General features: G+C 28.0%; 1 protein-coding gene across 14 annotated transcripts in view; it reads left to right on the top strand.

Annotated features, from left to right (window-relative positions):
- Positions 1 to 26,039, top strand: part of LOC145256206 (tumor protein p53-inducible protein 11-like) — a 793,782-nt gene that overhangs the window by 721,855 nt on the left and 45,888 nt on the right. For 4 of the 14 annotated variants that reach the window (XM_080114901.1, XM_080114938.1, XM_080114885.1 and 1 more), the window contains one exon: positions 24,520 to 24,578. The exons of the other annotated variants lie outside the window; for them this stretch is intronic. In XM_080114901.1, the coding sequence (XP_079971027.1) occupies positions 24,520 to 24,534 (15 nt within the window). In that variant the 3' untranslated portion in view covers positions 24,535 to 24,578. The remainder of the gene's footprint in view (positions 1 to 24,519; positions 24,579 to 26,039) is intronic. 14 annotated transcript variants of the gene reach the window in all.

Raw genomic sequence — 26,039 nt, 5'->3', positions numbered from 1 at the left:
TTTCATTTATCTTTATTTTTTTATTTGCTTCTTTCATTTATCTTTATTTTTTATTCGCTTCTTTCATTTATCTTTATTTTTTATTTGCTTCTTTCATTTATCTTTATTTTTTTATTTGCTTCTTTCATTTATCTTTATTTTTTATTTGCTTCTTTCATTTATCTTTATTTTTTTATTTGCTTCTTTCATTTATCTTTATTTTTTATTCGCTTCTTTCATTTATCTTTATTTTTTATTTTCTTCTTTCATTTATCTTTATTTTTTATTTGCTTCTTTCATTTATCTTTATTTTTTTATTTGCTTCTTTCATTTATCTTTATTTTTTTATTTGCTTCTTTCATTTATCTTTATTTTTTTATTTGCTTCTTTCATTTATCTTTATTTTTTATTCGCTTCTTTCATTTATCTTTATTTTTTATTTGCTTCTTTCATTTATCTTTATTTTTTTATTTGCTTCTTTCATTTATCTTTATTTTTTTATTTGCTTCTTTCATTTATCTTTATTTTTTTATTTGCTTCTTTCATTTATCTTTATTTTTTTATTTTCTTCTTTCATTTATCTTTATTTTTTATTTGCTTCTTTCATTTATCTTTATTTTTTTATTTGCTTCTTTTATTTATCTTTATTTTTTTATTTGCTTCTTTCATTTATCTTTATTTTTTATTTGCTTCTTTCATTTATCTTTATTTTTTATTTTCTTCTTTCATTTATCTTTATTTTTTATTTGCTTCTTTCATTTATCTTTATATTTTTATTTGCTTCTTTCATTTATCTTTATTTTTTTATTTGCTTCTTTCATTTATCTTTATTTTTTTATTTGCTTCTTTCATTTATCTTTATTTTTTTATTTGCTTCTTTCATTTATCTTTATTTTTTATTTGCTTCTTTCATTTATCTTTATTTTTTATTCGCTTCTTTCATTTATCTTTATTTTTTATTTGCTTCTTTCATTTATCTTTATTTTTTTATTTTCTTCTTTCATTTATCTTTATTTTTTATTTGCTTCTTTCATTTATCTTTATTTTTTTATTTGCTTCTTTCATTTATCTTTATTTTTTATTTGCTTCTTTCATTTATCTTTATTTTTTTATTTGCTTCTTTCATTTATCTTTATTTTTTATTTGCTTCTTTCATTTATCTTTATTTTTTATTTGCTTCTTTCATTTATCTTTATTTTTTATTTGCTTCTTTCATTTATCTTTATTTTTTTATTTGCTTCTTTCATTTATCTTTATTTTTTTATTTGCTTCTTTCATTTATCTTTATTTTTTATTCGCTTCTTTCATTTATCTTTATTTTTTTATTTGCTTCTTTCATTTATCTTTATTTTTTATTTGCTTCTTTCATTTATCTTTATTTTTTATTCGCTTCTTTCATTTATCTTTATTTTTATTCGCTTCTTTCATTTATCTTTATTTTTTATTTGCTTCTTTCATTTATCTTTATTTTTTTATTTGCTTCTTTCGTTTATCTTTATTTTTTATTTGCTTCTTTCATTTATCTTTATTTTTTTATTTGCTTCTTTCATTTATCTTTATTTTTTTATTTGCTTCTTTCATTTATCTTTATTTTTTTATTTGCTTCTTTCATTTATCTTTATTTTTTTATTTGCTTCTTTCATTTATCTTTATTTTTTTATTTGCTTCTTTCATTTATCTTTATATTTTTATTTGCTTCTTTCATTTATCTTTATATTTTTATTTGCTTCTTTCATTTATCTTTATTTTTTATTTGCTTCTTTCATTTATCTTTATTTTTTTATTTGCTTCTTTCATTTATCTTTATTTTTTATTTGCTTCTTTCATTTATCTTTATTTTTTATTCGCTTCTTTCATTTATCTTTATTTTTTATTTGCTTCTTTCATTTATCTTTATTTTTTTATTTGCTTCTTTCATTTATCTTTATTTTTTTATTTGCTTCTTTCATTTATCTTTATTTTTTTATTTGCTTCTTTCATTTATCTTTATTTTTTATTTGCTTCTTTCATTTATCTTTATTTTTTATTTGCTTCTTTCATTTATCTTTATTTTTTTATTTGCTTCTTTCATTTATCTTTATTTTTTTATTTGCTTCTTTCATTTATCTTTATTTTTTATTCGCTTCTTTCATTTATCTTTATTTTTTTATTTGCTTCTTTCATTTATCTTTATTTTTTATTTGCTTCTTTCATTTATCTTTATTTTTTTATTTGCTTCTTTCATTTATCTTTATTTTTTTATTTGCTTCTTTCATTTATCTTTATTTTTTTATTTGCTTCTTTCATTTATCTTTATTTTTTATTTGCTTCTTTCATTTATCTTTATTTTTTATTCGCTTCTTTCATTTATCTTTATTTTTTTATTTGCTTCTTTCATTTATCTTTATTTTTTATTTGCTTCTTTCATTTATCTTTATTTTTTATTCGCTTCTTTCATTTATCTTTATTTTTTATTTGCTTCTTTCATTTATCTTTATTTTTTTATTTGCTTCTTTCATTTATCTTTATTTTTTATTTGCTTCTTTCATTTATCTTTATTTTTTATTCGCTTCTTTCATTTATCTTTATTTTTTATTTGCTTCTTTCATTTATCTTTATTTTTTTATTTGCTTCTTTCATTTATCTTTATTTTTTATTCGCTTCTTTCATTTATCTTTATTTTTTATTTGCTTCTTTCATTTATCTTTATTTTTTATTTGCTTCTTTCATTTATCTTTATTTTTTATTCGCTTCTTTCATTTATCTTTATTTTTTTATTTGCTTCTTTCATTTATCTTTATTTTTTATTCGCTTCTTTCATTTATCTTTATTTTTTATTCGCTTCTTTCATTTATCTTTATTTTTTATTTGCTTCTTTCATTTATCTTTATTTTTTTATTTGCTTCTTTCATTTATCTTTATTTTTTATTTGCTTCTTTCATTTATCTTTATTTTTTATTCGCTTCTTTCATTTATCTTTATTTTTTATTTGCTTCTTTCATTTATCTTTATTTTTTTATTTGCTTCTTTCATTTATCTTTATTTTTTTATTTGCTTCTTTCATTTATCTTTATTTTTTTATTTGCTTCTTTCATTTATCTTTATTTTTTATTTGCTTCTTTCATTTATCTTTATTTTTTTATTTGCTTCTTTCATTTATCTTTATTTTTTTATTTGCTTCTTTCATTTATCTTTATTTTTTTATTTGCTTCTTTCATTTATCTTTATTTTTTTATTTGCTTCTTTCATTTATCTTTATTTTTTTATTTGCTTCTTTCATTTATCTTTATTTTTTATTTGCTTCTTTCATTTATCTTTATTCGTATGATATTCTTTCAGAAAGCCATCTTCAGATGGACACGTGCAAACACATTCCTTTCTGAAATTGCGAAAACGTAATGCTTATATGCATAAGGAATTACTTTCTTCATACAAGAGTCATGTAATTTCCTATCAGTTTCCTCCCATGTGAACATCACAAAAAATCAAAGGGCTGAGATAAACTAAAACTAAAATGACAATAGCAAGTTTTAAACTTACATCTGTAGATTACAAAACTGAAAACATACAATACATAAAAAGAAAGTGACTCACAATGTTTATCAAACAAGTTATATTCCAACAGTTGGAAGGGGGAAACATGAAAATTCGACCTGATCGAAAACAAGACAGTATTAAGCAGAGTCAGACACACACACACATACTTTTTCAAAGCAGAAGTTGCACTTCAGTGCAATCAACTACCCAAACATATTTTTAATGCTGTAACACACCAAATATTATTATGTTGTTAAAAATGTGTCTACCCCACAAATAATAAATTGTGAAAAGATAAATCATTCTAGCTTTGATAGGAGAAACCTAAAATACAATTGAATAACCTTCCTGAACTTATCAAACGACTATTCTATAAATACATTGTATGACACAAAATTATTTATAAGACTGAGGTGCCCAACAGACCATCCCAATTTAATCCTATGAAAAAAAAATTAAATTTAGCCAATAAAATATATTGACACGACATATCACCACAATACCTGTGCTTATTTTACAAGTATATTCATGAAACGTTGTCTGATTAACTTACTGCACCTGTACTCCTCAATGTAAATATCCCTGCCTACCTGACTAGCAACAAAATCGCACCCCTTTGTCTGTAGAGGTCTCTAGATGTTGATAAATTTTCTATTTTAATATATTTTTTCCTTGGAATTCCTTTCCTGCTTCATGTTTCTCCAACTGTATCAAAATTTAAATGTAAAGTGAAAAAACATCTTACCACCAATCTCTTCACCTATGCTGCCCCCCCCTATAAATCTGGCACTTACTCCTTACATCTCAGTGGTAATATACGTTGTTTGTAGTGAACAAAAGTTTGTAAAGAATGGATAAAAAAAGAATATCACATGTAACCAGTGCATGGATAACATTCAAAAAGTTTTCTTGGCAGAATAAAAACCAAATCCCATTCATCGCTTTTGTCTGCTTCTTCATCTGTTTCATTCTTATTCAGTGTCATGCTTTCAGGTGTTCCTTGGCCATCTTCTCTTTATTTCCTTCTGTATTTTATCTGGTGCTGTTGGATGCTGGTTCTATAGGGTGGGGGTCAATCAAATCACACCTTTTCTATATGTATGGCATAACTTTTTCCTGTTTCTTCTTTTCTTTTCTTTTGCTACAGCTTATTGAGGATTTTATCTCTCATCATCTATTTTTTAAAATGTATCTCAGGCAGTTGATAAATATTTGAAATATGTTTGCTTCATGTCATAATCATAGAGCCAAACTATTTTTTACACACACATACACTGTATGGAAATATTTGGACAAAAATTACAACATGGAAACAGGTCATCGATATTACTGTACATGAATATGAGAGAGCAATTAAGAAAGAGGCCTTAAAATGCCAAATGATATGATTGCCATTCTCTGTGATTGGGTTTAAGAGAACCATGGTAAAGTATGTTTGAGCAAAGCAGGTCTTACAAGTAACAGGCATCCTCAAAAACAATTTGTGAACTATCTCCTTCAACTGGCAGCAATCTGCAACCAATGTGGTAAAGAGTGCCAATCTCTACCAGGTCTGTGACGGCAAAAGAAAGTCAACAAAAATACTCAAAGCAATTGCACTTCAAGGAGCAATTAGAATCCTAAAAAAGATTTCTCAGTTGAAGTCTCTGAAATAGCAAGTGAATGTTATGAAGTGTCGCACAAGTATTTGAATTTTGTTCATTTCCTTTAATCATTCTTAGTCCTCTCAGAGTTCTTCATCTCATAATTAATAATCATTTCATCTTATCCTTGACTAGATTTTGGCCTTGATACTGGTGACCATCTAAAATAAAAAAACACATTCCCAGCGACACTTTTCATTGCTTAAAATCCTGTTACTACTTACATATATACATTATAATTTTGTTAATTATTATTTCAAAAGAGTTTATTAACATTGTGTCTGTTTTGTTTTGTTTTGTTAATTATTTCCTTAAAAAGAATGCCGTTTGAGTAAAAACAAAAAACTTTCAGTAAAATTTCAATTTCGTTTTCTTTTATCAATCATGCATTTTTCCTCATATTTTCATTTTACGAAAATGCATATGATTTTTGTTATCATTTTGTTTTCGATCTTTGTCTTTTTCCTCACTGTAAATTGTAACTTATTACTTTTTTTCAATTTTTAGCAATTCACCTTGTTTTTTTGGCTTCATTATATCGTATCATTTCTTTTCATACACAAGCAAAGAGATTTCTTCTTGAAATTATCAAAGAATATTAATCATTCTTTTATCAGCTCCCCTTCCATATCGCTTCATTTTTTAAGCATATCACCTTCTTCGTTTGATGGCACTAAAAAAACACCCATTCATTTGTGTTTTGCATTGAAAAACTAGGTTTGTACAGTTTCCATCTTTATAACTCAATGACCCCTCTTCCACACATACATATATATAAACACATATATGTATATATTAGTGGATCACACCTAACCCTTTTCGTCAGTATTTGTTATATGTATATATTAAGTATAAAATTTTTAAACTTCTGCTTTCAAATAACCATGCATATTTTATGTTTAACAACTTGGTATGACGTCACATTCCTTTCAGTAACTATGATTCATCTATTATGAAATCACATATGTCCAAGTATATATATATATACAAGGACAGCATTTTTTCTTTTATGCATAATTCGTTAAATTAAATAGATGTTTTTACTCTATTAATTTTACATTGGATCCTTTGCATTTTTCGTATTGTCTTTACTTCAAGTGGGAACTGGCTGATGTATAATTAAAAACTAAAAAAAATGTAAACTTTAATAATAGCCTTAACCTTTTGAAGTGTTTATATAATAATAAAAAGAAACAATTAATAATTTATTAGCCAATGAAAATTAAGCATCCATAAATATAAATAGTACAAAATCCAACCAGTTTAATCCATGAAAATGAATCCAGAAGGATTTGAAAGTACTTAGACAAATCCAAGTTATGGTTACTCAATCAGCCAGTTCCCACCTGAAGTAAAGACTACAATATGAAAAATTGAAAGGATCCAATGTAAAATTAATAGACTAGAAACGTATATTCAATTTAACTAATTATATATATATATATATATATATATATATATATATATATATATATATATATATATATATATATATATATATATATATATATATATATAGGAAATTTATTACTGTGAGTCCAGAATGAGTTTACAAATTGTTTCAACTAGAGGAAAATCCTCAAAGAGAGGAAAAATCCAACTAGCATCATCAGAATTCATAGATGGACTAAGTTATAAAGTCAAATAAAAATGGAAAGATCGTAGATAAAGGGGAGTTAGAAAAGAAGGGGGAGTGGTGGGGAGAGGACGTTGGAGTTTAAAGTAGTAGGAGTGTATTAAAAAAGAGAGGGGTTTATAATTAAATATTAATTATGTGTAAATTCTTATATACGTGTTTTTTAACAGTTTAAACTTAAGAGACGCTACTTTTGTTGATAACGGCATAAGTAACAGTTAATTTAAAGGATCACCATGGCAACAGGTTGGAAAGTTAATGTTAGTGAAGGAACGGGTTGAAAATGGGGTTTAAAGTAATTTAGCCGGGCGGAGAGAGATTGAAAGATATTTATTGTTTATAAAATGGAAAGAAAAAGAAAAGGAAAAATAAGTTAATGAATTATACTTTACAGGTTTATTTTAATAGTGTGATGATATATATAATTAAATATAATAAATAAATTAGCCGGGCAGGTAGAAATAATACGTTACAGGTTTATTTTAATAAAATAAAATAAAATAGGTGAAGGAACGGGTTGAAAATGGGGTTTAAAGTAATTTAGCCGGGCGGAGAGAGATTGAAAGATATTTATTGTTTATAAAATGGAAAGAAAAAGAAAAGGAAAAATAAGTTAATGAATTATACTTTACAGGTTTATTTTAATAGTGTGATGATATATATAATTAAATATAATAAATAAATTAGCCGGGCAGGTAGAAATAATACGTTACAGGTTTATTTTAATAAAATAAAATAAAATAGGTGAAGGAACGGGTTGAAAATGGGGTTTAAAGTAATTTAGCCGGGCGGAGAGAGATTGAAAGATATTTATTGTTTATAAAATGGAAAGAAAAAGAAAAGGAAAAATAAGTTAATGAATTATACTTTACAGGTTTATTTTAATAGTGTGATGATATATATAATTAAATATAATAAATAAATTAGCTGGGCAGGTAGAAATAATACGTTACAGGTTTATTTTAATAAAATAAAATAAAATAGGTGAAGGAACGGGTTGAAAATGGGGTTTAAAGTAATTTAGCCGGGCGGAGAGAGATTGAAAGATATTTATTGTTTATAAAATGGAAAGAAAAAGAAAAGGAAAAATAAGTTAATGAATTATACTTTACAGGTTTATTTTAATAGTGTGATGATATATATAATTAAATATAATAAATAAATTAGCCGGGCAGGTAGAAATAATACGTTACAGGTTTATTTTAATAAAATAAAATAAAATAGGTGAAGGAACGGGTTGAAAATGGGGTTTAAAGTAATTTAGCCGGGCGGGGAGAGATTGAAAGATATTTATTGTTTATAAAATGGAAAGAAAAAGAAAAGGAAAAATAAGTTAATGAATTATACTTTACAGGTTTATTTTGATAGTGTAATGATATATATAATTAAATATAATATATATATAAATAAATAGCCGGGCAGGTAGAAATAATACGTTATAGGTTTATTTTAGTGAAATAAAATAAAATAGGTGAAGGCTTAAGTAAGTAACTTAAATAATAGAAGAAAAAAAAAAACATTTTTAATAAGTAACACACAAATATAAGCACACGCATAAATATGTATAGCAAATGCACATACGTAAATGGGGGAAAAGCACATGCGTGATCACACATACATATATATATATATATATATATATATATATATATATATATATATATATATATATATACATATACATATATACACAAACATACATATACAAACACATATATATATATGTACACATACACAGATACGTAAAAATACACGCATATATACATATATAAACATATATGCAAGTACACATACATCCAGATGCAAACACTTACACATACATATATATATACATATACATATACATACATATATATACATATAAATATAAATTAGCTGGGAGGGGGGGGGAATTGAAAAATATTTTATAAATAATTTATAAATTTTCAGGCGTTGTAGTTGAAGGAAAGAGAGAAAGAGAAAAATATAAATTAATGAATTATAAGTTACAAGTTTATTTTACTAATATAGAAATAGGTAAGAATATCAGTAAGTTAATCAAATAATAAAATTCATAAAATTATTAGGGAGATATTTATAATAAGTGAATAAAACACATACACACAGAAAAACACACACACAAAAATACATGTAGAAGATACGTAACCAAATACAAATATATATAAAAAAAAACACACATACATATACACACATATAGAAGATACGCACAAACACAAATACATATATATACATACATATACACACACACATATATATACACACATATAAATACATACATACACACACATATACATACATATACAAACACACACACATACACACGCACATACACACATATATATATACATGTGCACATATATATACACATATATATATATATATATAAATTAGCTGGGCAGGGAGAAATTGAAAAAATTAATTTTTTTTTTTTTTTTTTTTTTAATTTATTATTTATAGTTTTTTGAATTGTCGGGCGTTAAGTTGGAAGAAAGAAATGAGAAATAGAAGGGTAAATAGGTGAATTATACGTTATAGGTTTATTTAATAAAGTAAAAAAACTAAGGATATAAGTAAGTTAATTAAATAATAAAAATTAATATAATTATTAATAAAATGTAGATAGTAAGTAGATAACAAAAACACACAAATACATACACATGAGTACACATGTAAAAAATACACACATCAATGGGGGAGAAGCATGTGCTTGAGTATATGTACAAACACAAATACGAAAAATATGTAAATAAGCTTCGTGTTAAAAAATATGATAATTATTATTGAAAGAATTAGTAAGAGGTAAATATAAGAGAAAAGCGTATTATATATGTTATATGTAGATGGTAAATTAAATAATTAATTAAAATAGAAGGTAAGTAAATGATTAGTTGTTAACAAGTAGATAATAGACCGAGAGGCAAGTCGAAGGATACCAATTGTGATAAGTACGTAATTGAAATAATAGAAATCGAGACCTGATTATGGAAATAGCCAATAAGAGACTATGGGGCGAGAACCTTTAAATAATGACATAAGGAGTGATTAAGGCAAAGGGGGGGGGTACAAAAATGAGTTTGGTAAAGAGAGATGTAGCTAAAAAATGGTGGGATAAATAGGTGGGGGTTCTGTGGAGGGGTTCTTTTAAAATGAATGGGGGACTATATAGTTTAGGTTGTAAATAGGGTGTGTGTAATTCGTTAGTGTTAGATTTTAGGGGTGGGTTATAGTTATTATTAGAAGGGTGAGAAGTTGCTTAAGAGGTGGGATTTATAATGTTTACAATTAAGTGAGGTTTCAGTTTTTTTATTTAGAAGTTTATCTCTATCTCTAAAATTAGTAATCAGTAATTTTTCAGTTAAGCATAAATAACATGGGGAGTTTAGTGATTTACAGGTACTAGCTCTATTAAGAATTTCCCAGCTAATAATTGGGGTGAGGTTGTTTCGGGTAAGTAGTAGATAGTGGTTAGTTAATGAAGTACTATTTGGGTGGTTGGGGTTATTTAGGGAGCATTTATGCACTCTAAATCTGTCTTTGAACGTGGTGCTTGAAAGGCCAATGTAAAATTTTTTGTTTTGTGGATCTTCAGCAGGGGCAATAGTTGCTTTGTAAACCACATTTGTTGAGAGACAATTTTGCTGGAGCGGGCATTGGGGTTTGTTAAGGCAGTTACAATTATTTTGACCATTGTTATTATAGTTGTGGTTATTTAGTATTTTATTGTTGTGTTTTTTAATTTTATTTTCTAGATTATTTGTGCAACTGTAGCTAAGCTTAATAGTGTTCTTATTAAAAATTTTATGTAGAATATTACTAGGGGGGAAGTGGTGATTAAGAAGCATGAAGAATTTTTTACCTAATTTAGTTTTTATCATATTATTATAGGGAGGGTTAAACCAGAGGACTTTGCGGGATCTGTTATTCCTATTTGTATTGTTGGGTTTATTAGGGTCCAAGTATGTAATATTAGGGTTGGAATATCCAGATTCCTTTAAAGCATTTTCAAAGAAGGGTTTGTGTAGGTTAAAAATGCTGGAGTTAGATGAGTTTGTGCTAAGCCTTTTTTCTATTGATTTAGGGATATGTTTAATAATGTGTTTGGGGTGGTTGGACATAGGGTGTATATATATATATATATCATTTTTGACAGAGGATGTACACTCATAATTATATATCTCTGTTAATTATGTTAAAACCAATTCTTAGATCAATTTTCTCTCAGCATTTTAACTTATTAGCTTATCCGCCCATATGTAACACTATTTTACTCTTTTCCATTTTTTTACGTTTTATAATATCCAATTTTGAGAGTTTTCATATATATATATATGAGAACAATAGGAATAAAAATGAAGTCACAAAAACTATATATTGGTAAATATAGATTGGTTCATTTATTCAATAAGGGAATACAAACAATTAGTTGGAGGATAGAAGGGACTCTTTATGCCAAGGCATTTCGAAGCCTAATGCTTCTCATCAGAAGAGTAGAGAAGATATTCGGTAACATATATATATATATGAAATTTATTACTGTGAGTCCAGAATTTCATAAATTTCCTATATACTGCTCTGGCTACACATTGAGCACGCTAGTCCGGTTTTTTCACCACTGGTATATATATATATATATATATATATATATATATATATATATATATATATATATATATATGCACATACATATATATATATATATGCACATACATATATATATATAATGAAAAATATGGAAATAATATTTTTTCAGGATGACTGATTTGAAGAAAAAAATCTTCAAATCAGTCATCCTGAGTAAGTCTTGAAATAAATACGAAACATTGATGAACATAAATAATTTTGGTTTTTCCCTATATACATATGTATTTATTTATGGTGTTACAGATGATCAAGTTAAATCAACACGATATCATCGGTTTCAAGCTGGCTGCGGTTTACAAAAAAAATAACTAATCTCACCAGTTGTCTTAGTCATTTTTGAAAAGTATCCTCTACTTGGTAATAAAAAGCAATGCATATTTATTTGTATCTATGTATGTACATATATATTTATATTCACCTACATGAGCTTAATCCCTCTCAGATACCCCGCATACCCCTTGTACATCACTCCCCTATATACCAGATACTTTAATATCCCTCCAATTATATCCTTAGCTAGATGTCGCATTGAACTGCTTGTAACCTAGCCCCCTAGCTCATCTTCTGATCAGAAGCATCAGGCTTCAAAATACCTAGGTATAAAGAGCATATACAACCTCCCACAGTTGAGGTTTATTCCTTATTGCATTTACAAAGACCAATACCAATATATGGTTTTATCTTCTCAAGAATGCTCTTTCTCTCTGTCTGTCTGTCTGTCTGTCTGTCTCTCTCTCTCTCTCTCTCTCTCTCTCTCTCTCTCTCTCTATATATATATATATATATATATATATATATATATATATATATATATATATATATATATTCCATCACATAAAGGTTACTGAAAAAAAACATCTGAACAAGTCCCTTTCAAGTATTTAGGGAAATTGTGATAGCAAATAACAAGAGTTCAACATCTATTTTCATAATGAAATTTTCTTTCTGCTTTCGTCACCGATTTATACGGTTTTTCTTTTCTTTGTTTTTAAGTTTTCAGTTTAAGACGCTTTCTTTCTCTCGTGTTTTTTTTTATTCACTAATTCAAATGTTATCTCATATGAATACAAATGTAAACAGTGGCAAAGTTTTTTTTTCTGTCATTTTTGACAGAGGATGTACACTCATAATTATATATCTCTGTTAATTATGTTAAAACCAATTCTTAGATCAATTTTCTCTCAGCATTTTAACTTATTAGCTTATCCGCCCATATGTAACACTATTTTACTCTTTTCCATTTTTTTACGTTTTATAATATCCAATTTTGAGAGTTGGGTCCAAGAATGCAATCAGCACTGATTGGGTCAAAAGGGATGTAAGTAGAATGACATTAATTAAAATAAATATTTGTAAATATATACCTAAATATATACCTAAATATATGCCTAAGGCGTATCCAGTGTTTCTCAAGAATCAGAAGACCTGCAAAATCATTGCTCCATAAGTCTCCTCCCACTCTTCGCTAAAATATTTTAACCATTAATCAATTTAGAAATAGTCCACCATATCAAAAATGCTAAACTGCATTCTGACCAACACTATGGAAGGCAAGAGAAGCTAAATTGGCTGCAACTGATAAGTCTTCTCGAGGAAATTAATTTGCATGGTACTACAGTATTTAATATGTTCAGATTGTTTTTAGCTAAAAGAAAGATCCACGCCATCCTAGATGGCCACCCAATTGAACATCACATTAATGTGGATGTGCTCCAGGTGTTGATCCTTGGAACTTTATTATTCCTCATTTTCATAAACGACCTCCCTTATTCATTCGCATCAAAAATGATTTTATTTTCTGCTCTATTATCAGCATGAGGCCAAATTCAATGCACACATATCCAAGGTAATGGTTGAATCCTTAAAAATAAGATGAAAGATCCTTTAAAAAATTATAAAAAACTTTACCAACCACTGATTTTCATAGCTGGTTGCACTATTGAGAGTCCAATATGCAAATTCCTTAACATTCATTCGAAATGAATGTTTTTGTTTAAAACACAATTTCACAATGATATTTGACATTTTCATTTTAAATTTAAATTCAAACCATTATCACCGCACAACTAGTAATACCGGGCATATAACATCAATGGTAGATTCTTTGATATGACAAGAGTGCATTCCAAATGAATGTTTTTGTTTAGAGCACAATTGAAGCATTGTATTTGACTTTTGCTTAAAATAAACTTTAATGCAAGCCATTATATATAAAAATAATTTTATAAAATCAACAGTCAGTTCTCTAAAGTGCAATGTAGACTACAATATATTGTGAACTTAGTCACTGCACAAGGCATATGAAGCTTCCTCCCAGGGCACTGTGTTGGGTTCCCAATTAGAGCAGGCAATCAATCGATTTGATTGAAAAATGGGGTGGTTCATCGATTTCGATAACAATAAAAAATATGGGAGTGTGAAACGTTCATTGATCATCTTAATTCAATCCCGGTCAACATTGAGTCACCCTGCTAATATATATATATATTAAGATGATTGATAATTTGTAATCAAAATTAAAAATTAAAAATCGGTTTCACAAGGAAGAACAAACAAAATCAATAAATTGTACGATAGTTTCGGAAACGATGTTTTTATTGAGGTAGACAATAAGTCTTGGACAATAATTTTATCATTTAGTTTTTTAAAACAAAGTCTCCTCATCAGCAAAAATATTGGGTGTTTTTTTTAAAGACACCAAAAATAAAAGTAGCATTTTTTAAGTAAGGCAGATGTATCTTTTAATGGTTCGCCTTTTAAAGCTCATAAGTATCGTCGTCAGTGCATTCATTGGAGTGTTAAGAGTGTTAAATTTAGTTATATATATATATATATATATATATATAGTATATGTGTGTGTGTGAGAGACAGATAACAAGGATAAAAAATTTGATTAATTTAGAAAATTATATTTTTGGGGATCTCGAATGTGCTTATTTAAAGAAAAATGTAAAAAGATGATTTAATTTTAATAGGTGCAGTTAAGATTATAAATGATTCTGAAATATGCACAATTTTATTCTAAATGGATAACTCGTAGTTTATATCAACTGTTTGATCGTAAAAGTAGAATTTGTTAATCAGTGGGAAAATGAGAGAGTGCTGTTTCCTCTTCTATGGAATAAAAAATAGATATAAAAAAAAAAAGAAAAAGAAAAGAAAATATCATTAGCAAGATTAAAAGATTAGCGTCATTATGTGGCATCAACTCCTTTAAAGCAAAACTTTTCTTCCGCAAGATTGTATTTATTTCGTGTGCAAATCTTTTTTTAAATATTTAATTCAATCTGTAATCTATTTTCTCTTCAGTCAAGTACTCAGTTAAATTCGCCATAACATGATTTTCATGTTGGTACTGGATTTTAAAATGAAAATTAGATTTTAAGTTTCTTTTTAAATAATGCATTAAATCTTTTTGGGATTAAATGCGTTTGTTTTTAATGCGCCATTGGATAAGTCAAGAAAGAAAAAAAAAAAGGAAATTGACACTCTTTGCAAAGCTATTTTCTTCTGCAAATAATTTAGGAAAAGTTTAAATTGAAAAAAAAACAATAATGTATATAAACAAATTGATAAATAGAATTTTGAAAGGCTGACATTAATAGCATTTTGATATTTTTCTAGACAAGCTTAAAAATTGTGCTCTGCACAGACATGTGTTCTCCTGTAAATGGCTACTTGAACCTAAGAGTATAGAATAATAAAAACTGAAGTTATTACAATAAAATATAAGTATGATATACGTGTGCTCGTGTGTGTATATATTTATAGTTAATAAGAGAGAACCTCAGCAGAGCGCTCGATTATTCATAACATTTTCAAAATAAGAGCGTAATATTTATTTAAATATGTGTTAAATAAAATCAGGAAAACATTGGTACCGTTGGTTTCAAATCCAAACAAAGGAGAACTATATCTGGTTGCATATGTCAGACTCTCTTCAGCCTTCAGCTTGTATTTATGCCTTGTTTGGATTTGAACCTCATGGTACCGGTGTTTTTCTGATCTTATGTTGAACACACACATACACGCGCACGCGCGTACACACACACACACACACACACACACACACAAATTATCTCTACAAAATAAAAGAAAATTTGTGTGTGAGTTTGTTCCCTATGGACTCGAAAATGCTTGGGCCGGTTTTTATTAAATTTCACACTAAAGTACTTTATGTTTCTGGCAGTGTTCTTAGATGGGTTTTGTATCGGAATGTCTTCAGTAAGTATCGATAATCGATAATCAAAAAAATCAAATTGAAAGAAAGAACAGGCGATTTTGACCAAAGTTAACACCTTACACCGCCTAACATTACAAATGCATTTGAGAAGTTTTTTTTTACCACACAAGCCGAAAGACTCAACATATAAAATCAACATTAAGTTCTTTGATATGACGGGCACTTTTGAAATTAATGTTTTTGTTTAAAGCACAATTGCACCATGATACTTGACTTTTAAACTTTAATTCAAGCCATTATATATGAAAAATAATTTTATAAAATCAAAGTTCTCTACAGTGCAATGTAGTCTATAATGTATTGTGACCTAAGTCACTGTAGACAGGCATCTCAAGCTTTTTTCCCCGGTGTGGCATGATGGGTTCCTAACTAGTGTAGGCAATTAGTCGATTTGATTGAAAAATGGGCAATTTCACAGATTTCGATGACAAATAAAATATGGGAGTGTTCTTGATTTAACAAATACATATATATAAAAAGAGTTTCATGTTTACTATAAGCTTTTTACACAAATATTACGCATGTATAAATCATGTAGAATATCTGCATGAATTACACGTAATAGTTAACTAAAGATAATCATCCCATAAGAAAACCGAAAAAACTAATAGGGGATTAATTGAAATGAATGTTTAAAAGAATATGCAAATTAGCTAGATCTTTTGTAGATAAATACAGTTCCATGACCCATATATAACAAAGTTGTATTTTCTTTTTTTAAATAAATAGAAAAAAGGGTTTTTAATACGAACATCAATACACACAACAAAAAAAAACAAATTATGGGAGTACAGGGTGGAACAATAAAAGTATCACAGCTTTATTTAAAAAATTTATTGAAAAAATCAATTCAGATTACTTGATTATGTAGTAGAGCTGACATCTATTCAATGTAGCCGCCTTCAGTCTCAATCAGGGTTCGGAACTGGGAGTATGCCTTTGTCACAAGCATCAGCAGGAGCTTGGCGAATGCTTGGTGGATGATGGCAATCAGACTAGCTTTGGTGTTGTGGGATGTCATGTTGGTGATGTTCTTGATGCATGACCAAACAAAGTAGTCCAGCGTGTTCAGGTCAGGAGAGAAAGGAGGGCCAGTGAGAGAAAGGCACAAAGTCTTAGCACTCTTTCTGAAGTCAAGCCTGGTTCTCTTTGGATTTGTGGGCAGGCGCCAAGTCCTGCTGCTACACCCAGGGTCTGCCAGTTTAATGTTGACTTTCAAGCCGACTTCAAAGATGTAAGGTGGCATCATGTGGGCCTCACTTGAAACCACGTCAAAACTATAACCATGGCCGGAAATTTTGTTTCCATCACTGTGGGCACATCCCTGTTATCTGTGGCAATCCAGCGATGCATTTTGAGGCTGCTGACAACGCTTCTGTTGTCATAACTTGGATCGGTAGAGAGTATGAGTTTTACATGTGCGCATCTCTGATCTCGCTCGTTGAACATTGTGTCACTTTCAGACATGATAGAAGGCTCTTATCACTCTTGGGATTTGTACACAACTGGCCAACTAGTAGATGGTTGGCAATAGAAAAAGAAAACCGGTTTTCATCAAACGGAAATGGAATCATGTCGTCTTTTCTAGGGCAACAATTTTATCGTTCCACCCTATAGTAAGTTTCAAAATGTATCTCACAATGGCAATTAACCTACGTAGATTTTTCACATTTCAATCTCGTAAGGATTCATCAGGCTACCTAGCTCTAATCACATATTAAGCACTGTTGGTGTAAATACTGAAAATCAATACATAAAATATTATATCTCATAGGCAGTACGAACAAAAACACTGCTCTTACATTGTAAGTATAGTATAAACAAATAATATTTAAGCTTATTCGTTTGAAGCCACTGAAATGTAAATATTAGCTTGTGGCTTTGATGCTATTTAAGCTAGTGATGGAAAATTAACTTTAAGTTTGTTCACGTAACGTCACTGAAGAGTAAATATTGGTTTGTTGCCTTGATAACAAAAATTTATTTTATTTAGATTATTTGAATTACTGTTCTCATTTTGAGTGCTATTTTCACAACATTTCGATCGATGTAATCTCCGACTTTCTTTAGGTGTATCTTGTCAAATTCAATAATCTTTCTGTCAAACTCAGGAATCTGTATGGCATTTTAAATGGGAAGCCATTATTTAATTTTCGGGGGTAGCATGCTCTTCTTCTATCAGCCATGACTGAGTAGAAGTCTTAAATAATTTGCAATTGTATTATTAGTATTACCTTCACCAAGGATTGAACCTTCAACCTCCAGAAAGGTGTCACTTAGACCTGAATTCTTGTGGAATACAATTGTGAATTACTTTAAACCCAACCATTGCTGACAGAACAAAGGAAACTGAAGATAAGAATAAAATATTGAATTTGTAGGCCATATGCTATTGGTGGCAATATATACAAAATAGATAGGCTATATCAAAGGAACTAACGCCGTCCATAACTATAAAAGTGATTTTCATAAATGAATACTTGTTGTGTATACTATAAACAAGTTTAAGGAGAATAGAAAGTGGATTTTCGATTTACTTTTGGCAACTTCATAACTCTCGCTTCCTTTATTTTTTCTTCAGTCCTCATATTCCATGAGCTATGTTTCTGACAAAAATGGAAGAATTGCTGCTTTCTGAGTCCAAAATTTATTCCATCTAACACTTATCGTTGGCAAGTTTTTGACCTTGAAGTAGTATTTTTTTTTTTAGCTCCCTACATCAAGTGGCTTCATGCCTTGTCTGGAACTATTTCCATAAAAAAGTTTGCAACTACTCACTTGTCATAGAGTGTTCACTGCTTTTATCCAGGTTTGGTTGTTTGTAGAAAAGGAATTAATTTTTGTTTAAGTTTTTAGTTAAGACAAAAATCATAATGAACATTTTTTAGTTAAGACAAAAATCACAATGAACATTTTGTATCTGTCTGAAGCGGAAACTACTATATATATTTTAACGTCAAGGGTGTGACTTCCAAGCTTAATGCGTATTTTATTGTATACTATATATAATGGGTGTGTATTTATAAGAGAAAAAACTAAATCCTAGCTGAAGAACAAAAAAAAACTAAACATTTATAAACAAAAAAGTAGCACAAACGTTTGACTTCTCTTGTCTTATTCTTGAAAAAAACTTCACTACATGAACGTGAAACGTTACTTTGTGTTTTTGGTGATACACTCTACTAGTAGGATTTGACTCTGTAGCAGAGCATTGGGCTTTAATCGCTAGGCTTTTGAATCTCACTAGTTTTAGCCACACTGATGAATAAGACATTATATATATATATATATATATATATATATATATATATATATATATATATATATATATATATATAGGAATAATTATTTCTTTCACCAATGTGATGTCCTACTATTAGAAGTTACACACACACATATATATTGTTCATGAGGGAGGTGGTGTTTGATCAACATTGCTGGGGAGCCATGATTTAATATATCATGGTAAACAACTGATGATCCCTTTAAGAACATTGGTACTATTTTTTGTTAATGGATGTAAAACTATAACAGTGGTACAAGAAATTAATTGACTTGCTGAAAAAAGAATTTTCAAACGAAGGACATTTTTTAAAATAGTTTTAAAAGTTTTAAAGAATATATATATATATATATATATATATATATATATATATATATATATAATCGCTTATATTAACAAAAATGTAATTCAAAATACTAAATATTAAATTATCTTTTTTTTAATTAAATTTTGTCGGCGGTTGACATTTTTAAATAAGGTGGATCAGAATTGCTAAAGGGAAAGCAGATTTCAATTACAGAATTTAACTTTCTTTTCAAAGTTCTCAGTATTCTTAATACTGTTTGACTTTTGAATGTCAACCATAATAAGATTATAGTTTAACGGAATAAAGAAATAAAAAAAGCACGTACACATTAATAGTATGAAGACGTTCAGGGACAGGTATTCTTCTAGTTGTTTTGAGATGGTTTTACAATATACTAAATAAATCTCATCTTTTTATTTTCTAAATATCACATGAATGATTGTCTGCTACTTTACAGTTTCTATCTTAATTCTGAATTTGCCATTCACTTACAACACTTTCTTTTTTTTTTTTTTTTTTTTTTTTTTGAAGATGTTTCACTGACTATTCCATAGACTTTCTTTTTATTGCCGGAATATCGGGATGGTAGATTATCATTCAACAAAATTATTCTCATATACTTTCTGTCTTTTTTACTTTTAGGACACACACACACACACACACACACACACACACACACACACACACACACACACACACATATATATATATATATATATATATATATATATATATATATATATATATATATATACTAGCCTTTCAGCCCGGCGTTGCCCGGGTGTTTGGAGATGTATGTTGAGCAAAAAAAATTAAAAAGTGGTAGTAGGAAGGCAGGCTCAAACCCGTACCGCGAAGGAGGAAAAGAATGGGGAAAAAACGTGACGTTTTTGTTGTTACGACCACCGCCAAACCAGGAGTGACGTAGGTTAAAATTAAGGCTAGACAATCGAAAAGAAGGGATGACTTTCGACAATATCGACGAAAAAAGCGACCCCTCCCTGTAGAAAAGTATCCAGTTGAAGGTGAAGAAATTAATGTTTTTAGTCAATTTTTCAATATTTGTCATCTGAAAGGTCGAACTTAAAAACGATACTAATCTCATGAAAATCCGTCGCCTCTGTTGAAAGTTTTAAGCAGACATGCGAACATACATACATACATTTATATATTAGTAGCTCAAATTTTCGACCCAAACCAATGAAAATGCTTGCCCTATCTCTGAATACACTTTATGTAAAATTTAAAATATTTAGACCAGAAATTGTCTGAGTAATTTGGTAGAGACCGCAGCGGTCAGTTTTTTAAAACTTTGATCCCTAAAATTTGTTGTTTTGTGCTCAAATCAAGTTATTAAGTTAGATTCATGTCCAAGGAACTTATATCTAAAATTTCAATTGTTTAGACCCAAAATTGTCGGAGGAGTTTAGTAGAGTTCTCAAAGGTCAAATCGTTGATCTTTGACCCCTTAACAGCTAAATTTCTGGCCGAAAACCGATTACAAAGATTTTCCCACATCTCAGTACCCTGTATATCAAATTTCGAGTCTATAGACTGAAAATTGACAGAGTTATTAAGAAATGTACACAGACAGACAGACAGACAGACACTTTCACTTATATATATATATATATATATATATATATATATATATATATATATATATATATATAATAACATTTTTATTGCCGACCAACTTCGATTAACTGAAGTTACTTAATGTTTTTTTTTTCTTATGAACTATTGATTTCCTACTGTTTACAAATACTTAGTTGAACTGTAGTATTTGAAATGAATACAAACAATTACCTTTACCAGTCTCTTTATTCTAGAATATAGGTTTAACAGAATCTTGATTTAATGAACACTTTTAGCATCCGTTCATCACAATCTGATTAATGATAAGAAATTAAACGTTTTAAAACTTCATTGCCATTAAAATGAAAATAAAAATGTTTACATATTTGAAGTAAAAATTTTTAAAAATTAAAAAGTTGGATGTTTTTTCAAAATTGTTCCAATATTTCAACATATTTTTTAACCTTAAGTGTACCTTTTTATATTACAAGTTAGAAAAGTATTTCTTGCAAGGCATGAAAATGGTTAAACAAAATGTTTTATGTACATTTTGTTGCATTTAAAAAATTAAAATTTATTTAGCAGTTAATGAGATATATAATTTAAAACTAATTTTTTAAAAAACTGCAACAACATGTACGTAACATAAAATAAATCCAAGGTAATTTTTAGATTGAATTTAAATAAAAAATTTTATACCTTGCTTTGTAAAGTTTATAAAAGTATACTTGGAAAATTGATAAATTTCGAATCATATCTTGTACTTTTATGTTTAAAGTTTATAAAAAACGTTTTGTTTAAATGTTTTCATGCCTTTCAAGAAACTTTTTTCTAATTTGTATCCCGTTTTTTAAAGATATTTTACTTAATTTTTATTTAAATTTTAAAAAATGAATATGCTTTTTGTCACAACCTGAAATTATTTTTTGGATGGAAAAATAAAATTATATGTAATAAAAAAAATGATTAAAATCTGATCTAAAACAAAAAAAGAAAAAGTAAAACAGAAAAGTATATACAATTAAATCTACTCTTCTATCTTTCCTCCTCTCTTCTTTATTTCTATTTCTCCTTTTCTTTCCTCCTCTCTTCTTTACTTCTATTTCTCCTTTTCTTTCCTCCTCTCTTCTTTACTTCTATTTCTCCTTTTCTTTCCTCCTCTCTTCTTTACTTCTATTTCTCCTTTTCTTTCCTCCTCTCTTCTTTACTTCTATTTCTTCTTTGTAGCTCTACTTTCCTGCTCTCTCTCAGCTCTCATATATATTCTGTCTTAAGTATTAGCACTGTTCAACTCAACATAAGACTTAATAAGAGTAAAATTATAACACATACCAGCTGTATTTGGAGTATTGAGTACATTTGGATTCATTATTCCAGAGTTTGTTTCAGATTATTGACTGTGGCCATAAATAAAAAGTAGTATTTAAAAAAGTGTGCTAAACAGATTTCCTTTAAAACTTATTTCTTTATCTCATTATCCTGGAGCTCATTTGTTTTAAAACCCAGTTCATCTATTACTTTCTAGTAAAACATAATGAATAAAATAAAAAACAATTTCATAAGTGAGCAGTGACAAAAGGTAAAAGTCAGGGGAGTCTCCAGGGCACTATTAAAACCAAGTTTTTACCCCACTGAAGAGAATTTATTTTAAGTGATCAATGAAAAAAATAAAACTTAAGATGCCTCCAGAGCACTACAGAAGGTCCTATATAAAATTAAGGAGAATAGAAATAATTTTTTTAAGTAAGCAATGAAAAATAAATAAATAAAAAAACTCAGAAGATCTCTATAGCGTTACCGAAAGCACTAAATAAAAGTTAGGAAGCCTCCAGTGCGTACTAAAATAACTTTTTAAGTTCCTTATTTCTTATGTAGAATAAAACTACTCAACGATTTTATGTGAGTTTTTGTTGTTTTTTCCATCATGGGTAAGATTTGGTTTGTTTCTTCATATGGATGGAATTATGTACAAGTACCTTATTTCTGATTAAAAATAAAATCACTCAATGATTTTAATTGATTTTTTTTTTGTACGACCTTTTATTGCTGTCACGAGTAATATTTTGTTTCTTTTTTCATATGGATAGAATTCTGTACAAGTCTCTTTCTTATTTAAGAGTAACTTATCTTGTTTTTTACTCGTAAGTACACAATAATGTTTTCACATGAAATGCGTTGGTTTAAAAGATCACCAATCTACACAAGGAGGCCTCCAGAGCACAAAGTTTCTAACTGCCCCTATCTATTTTATTAAATATTAAAATATATCCTCACATGACATGACAAACAAGCAAACATCATGACAAGCAGACTCAGTTTTAGTATTATATAGACGTTTTCACTTACTATTGGTGTATCTCTCTCTCTCTCTCTCTCTCTCTCTCTCTCTCTCTCTCTCTCTCTCTCTCTCCTCTCTCTCTCTCCATCCGTATTTCTCCTCGTGACACTATGCAACCTTTTCATTCTATGTAATGTCTTCAAAATAAAAAACATTAATTTTCAAAACAAACTTTTAAATAGTTGTCTTCAAATTTTATTTAATTTTCTAAAAATAAAAAGTTTTAGAATAAAATAAGAAACAGATTTTATGCAAGTTTCATTATAAAAATATTCAGAAAAATCGAGATAAAAATTTAAAACTTCAAAAAACAAGAGAAGTTCAAGAGGCGAATAATTATGTACTCGCAAAGGGAAAGTGCCTATTAGATTAATTAAACAGATGTAGGAGTAAAGACTGTGTGTCCACGTGCTTTTGTGCAAGGATAATTGCATATTTTAGTGTCCTTAGTAAGGACACACGTCAAAAAACAACATTATTTTTGCACCAACCTAATAGTTATAATGTTATGGGTTGATGATGATGTTATTGATTAATGAAAATGTTTCATAGTTTTATTTTTTAAACATTTTGATAGAAAGATAAATTGTGATCTATGCTGTTTTCTGTAAATTTGTATGTCTTTACGTACGTATATTTGAGCTGAACTATGAAAATTACTGCATTGATTCTTCTGACGTTTGAGAAATAGATCCTATGCATAACAGGAGCATAAGCATATAAAATACAGATTGGGATTTTCTTTCTAGTCTAGACTAGTTTTTCTATCAAGGCTCAAGAGTTCCGTCTACCTTAGTATTTTACTCATAACTATGGATCAGGAGAGAATTTACATCTGTTCATTGTAATCCGATTTATGATACAATAAAAATCGAAATTTACTTTAATATTTCACTGCCATTAAAAATAAAACAAATGTTTGCTTTTATTTGAAACAAGATATACTTTTTATAAAAATAAATAAATAAAAAAGTTGGATATTTTTCAAAGTTGTTCTAGTATTCTAAAATACTTTATATAAATATATTAGACAAGTGTGCAAAGGTTTCCAAGCTTTTGAAACCCAACGTCTAAAATACACAATAGAAAAAACATTTTTTTCTCTCTTTTTAAATGCTTGAAATATTTGCACATGTGTAATAAGTTTTAGATGAACAAATTTGTGCTGCAAGATCTTGGTGTAAAAAGGTAAGTGACTAATAAGACGATTGTGTTTCCCTGATGATGAGCACAAGTGCATGAGAACACCACTGCACGTGTTAGCCCACAAGCCGCATGATTGGCTGACGGCCCCACATAACTTAGCCCCGATACTTAAACAGAGATTTTTCATACCATCTTTTAATTTTCTCTAGGTACTCTTCTATTGAGGAAATCCAGTGTCCTGTTTTTGCCATGAAAACAGATTCAAGTGGTAACTCAAAATACTTTATATATTATTTCCATTAATTGTCTTTTAGTTTGATTGTGTTTTTTTTTTTTTTTTTATAATAGAAAAAAATAATAATATAAAATTATTTTCCTTATATATACCTGCAAGTATATGTACAGGTCAGGCAAAAATGTTCAATAGTTTCTATATTCTCTTAAATTTAACATTATTTCATAAACTAATATTTTTTATTTATTATTTTTTACTTTTGCAAAAATAAATGATCTAATTTAAAAATATATCAATAACATTTATTGCCTTTCAATTTTAAAACTGTAGATTTGCTTTATTGAATTTTTTTATTGTTAAACCTTTGGAAGAGTTTTAAAATGACTAAATATAATGAAATAGATTTATGTAAATGCTTACTTTAATATATGCAATAAATCCTATATGAGTGCGATCCAAGTAACATAACCTCCTTACACAAAATATCAAACAGAAAACTTATTGTTTCTCAAGATACCCACGAATGTAGCAAAGGTGAATTTAAAATTATGTCAGTAATATAAACATTCCAAGAAGGAAAATTAATAGACACATTTGCACCAACACTAACTTAATATGCATGAACATACTATACAAAGTACATATACGCACATGTGTGTGTGTGGTTGCATATATATACGTGTAGATTCTGATATGTATGCATAAAGAACAAGTACACTTACATATATTAACTAAAATAAACACCCTGATCAGATCACATACACACACTCTCTAGTCAAAATGCACATATTGCCATTACCATTTCTTTTATAGCATATAAAGATAAAGAACGAATATATATATATATATATATATATATATATATATATATATATATATATATATATATATATATATAACTACTTCATTTACTCACATAAAATTAATATACGAAAGTATAGATTTATGCGTAAACTTTAAGTATTTACTTCAAAAGTGCTCAATACGTAGGTAGAGCTAGTTAGTAATTTATAAAATATATATGGCGATTAAGCTACACTGAATATTCGGCGTTTCATCCACTCTAGGATTCTTCAGGCGAAATCCTCAACAGAAGAGAACCATATAAAAACGATAAACAACCACAGAATTCGCGCATAAGCCTGACGAATCCTAGAGTGGATGAAACGCCGAATATTCAATGTAGCTTAATCGCCATATATATTTTATAAATTACTATATATATATATATATATATATATATATATATATATATATATATATACACACACTTACTACTGAAAAAACAGACACTGTACACACATTCAACACACATAGACAAAATCAGACATACACATAAAATATATTATCACATATATTCTCTGACACACATGCACAAATGATTTATAGACACCTTCAAAACAGCACAAATACACATTGGCACAAGATGAGTAAAACGTAAATACACAAAAACACACCTATAAATATGAATTAATAAAAAAGCACAACCATACA

The sequence above is a fragment of the Euprymna scolopes genome, chromosome 3 (assembly GCF_053919585.1).
Source record: "Euprymna scolopes isolate OS-2025 chromosome 3, ASM5391958v1, whole genome shotgun sequence".
Taxonomy (NCBI): domain Eukaryota; kingdom Metazoa; phylum Mollusca; class Cephalopoda; order Sepiida; family Sepiolidae; genus Euprymna; species Euprymna scolopes.
The sequence above is the reverse complement of the archived record's forward strand: the minus strand, read 5'-3'. Positions and strand labels throughout refer to the sequence as shown.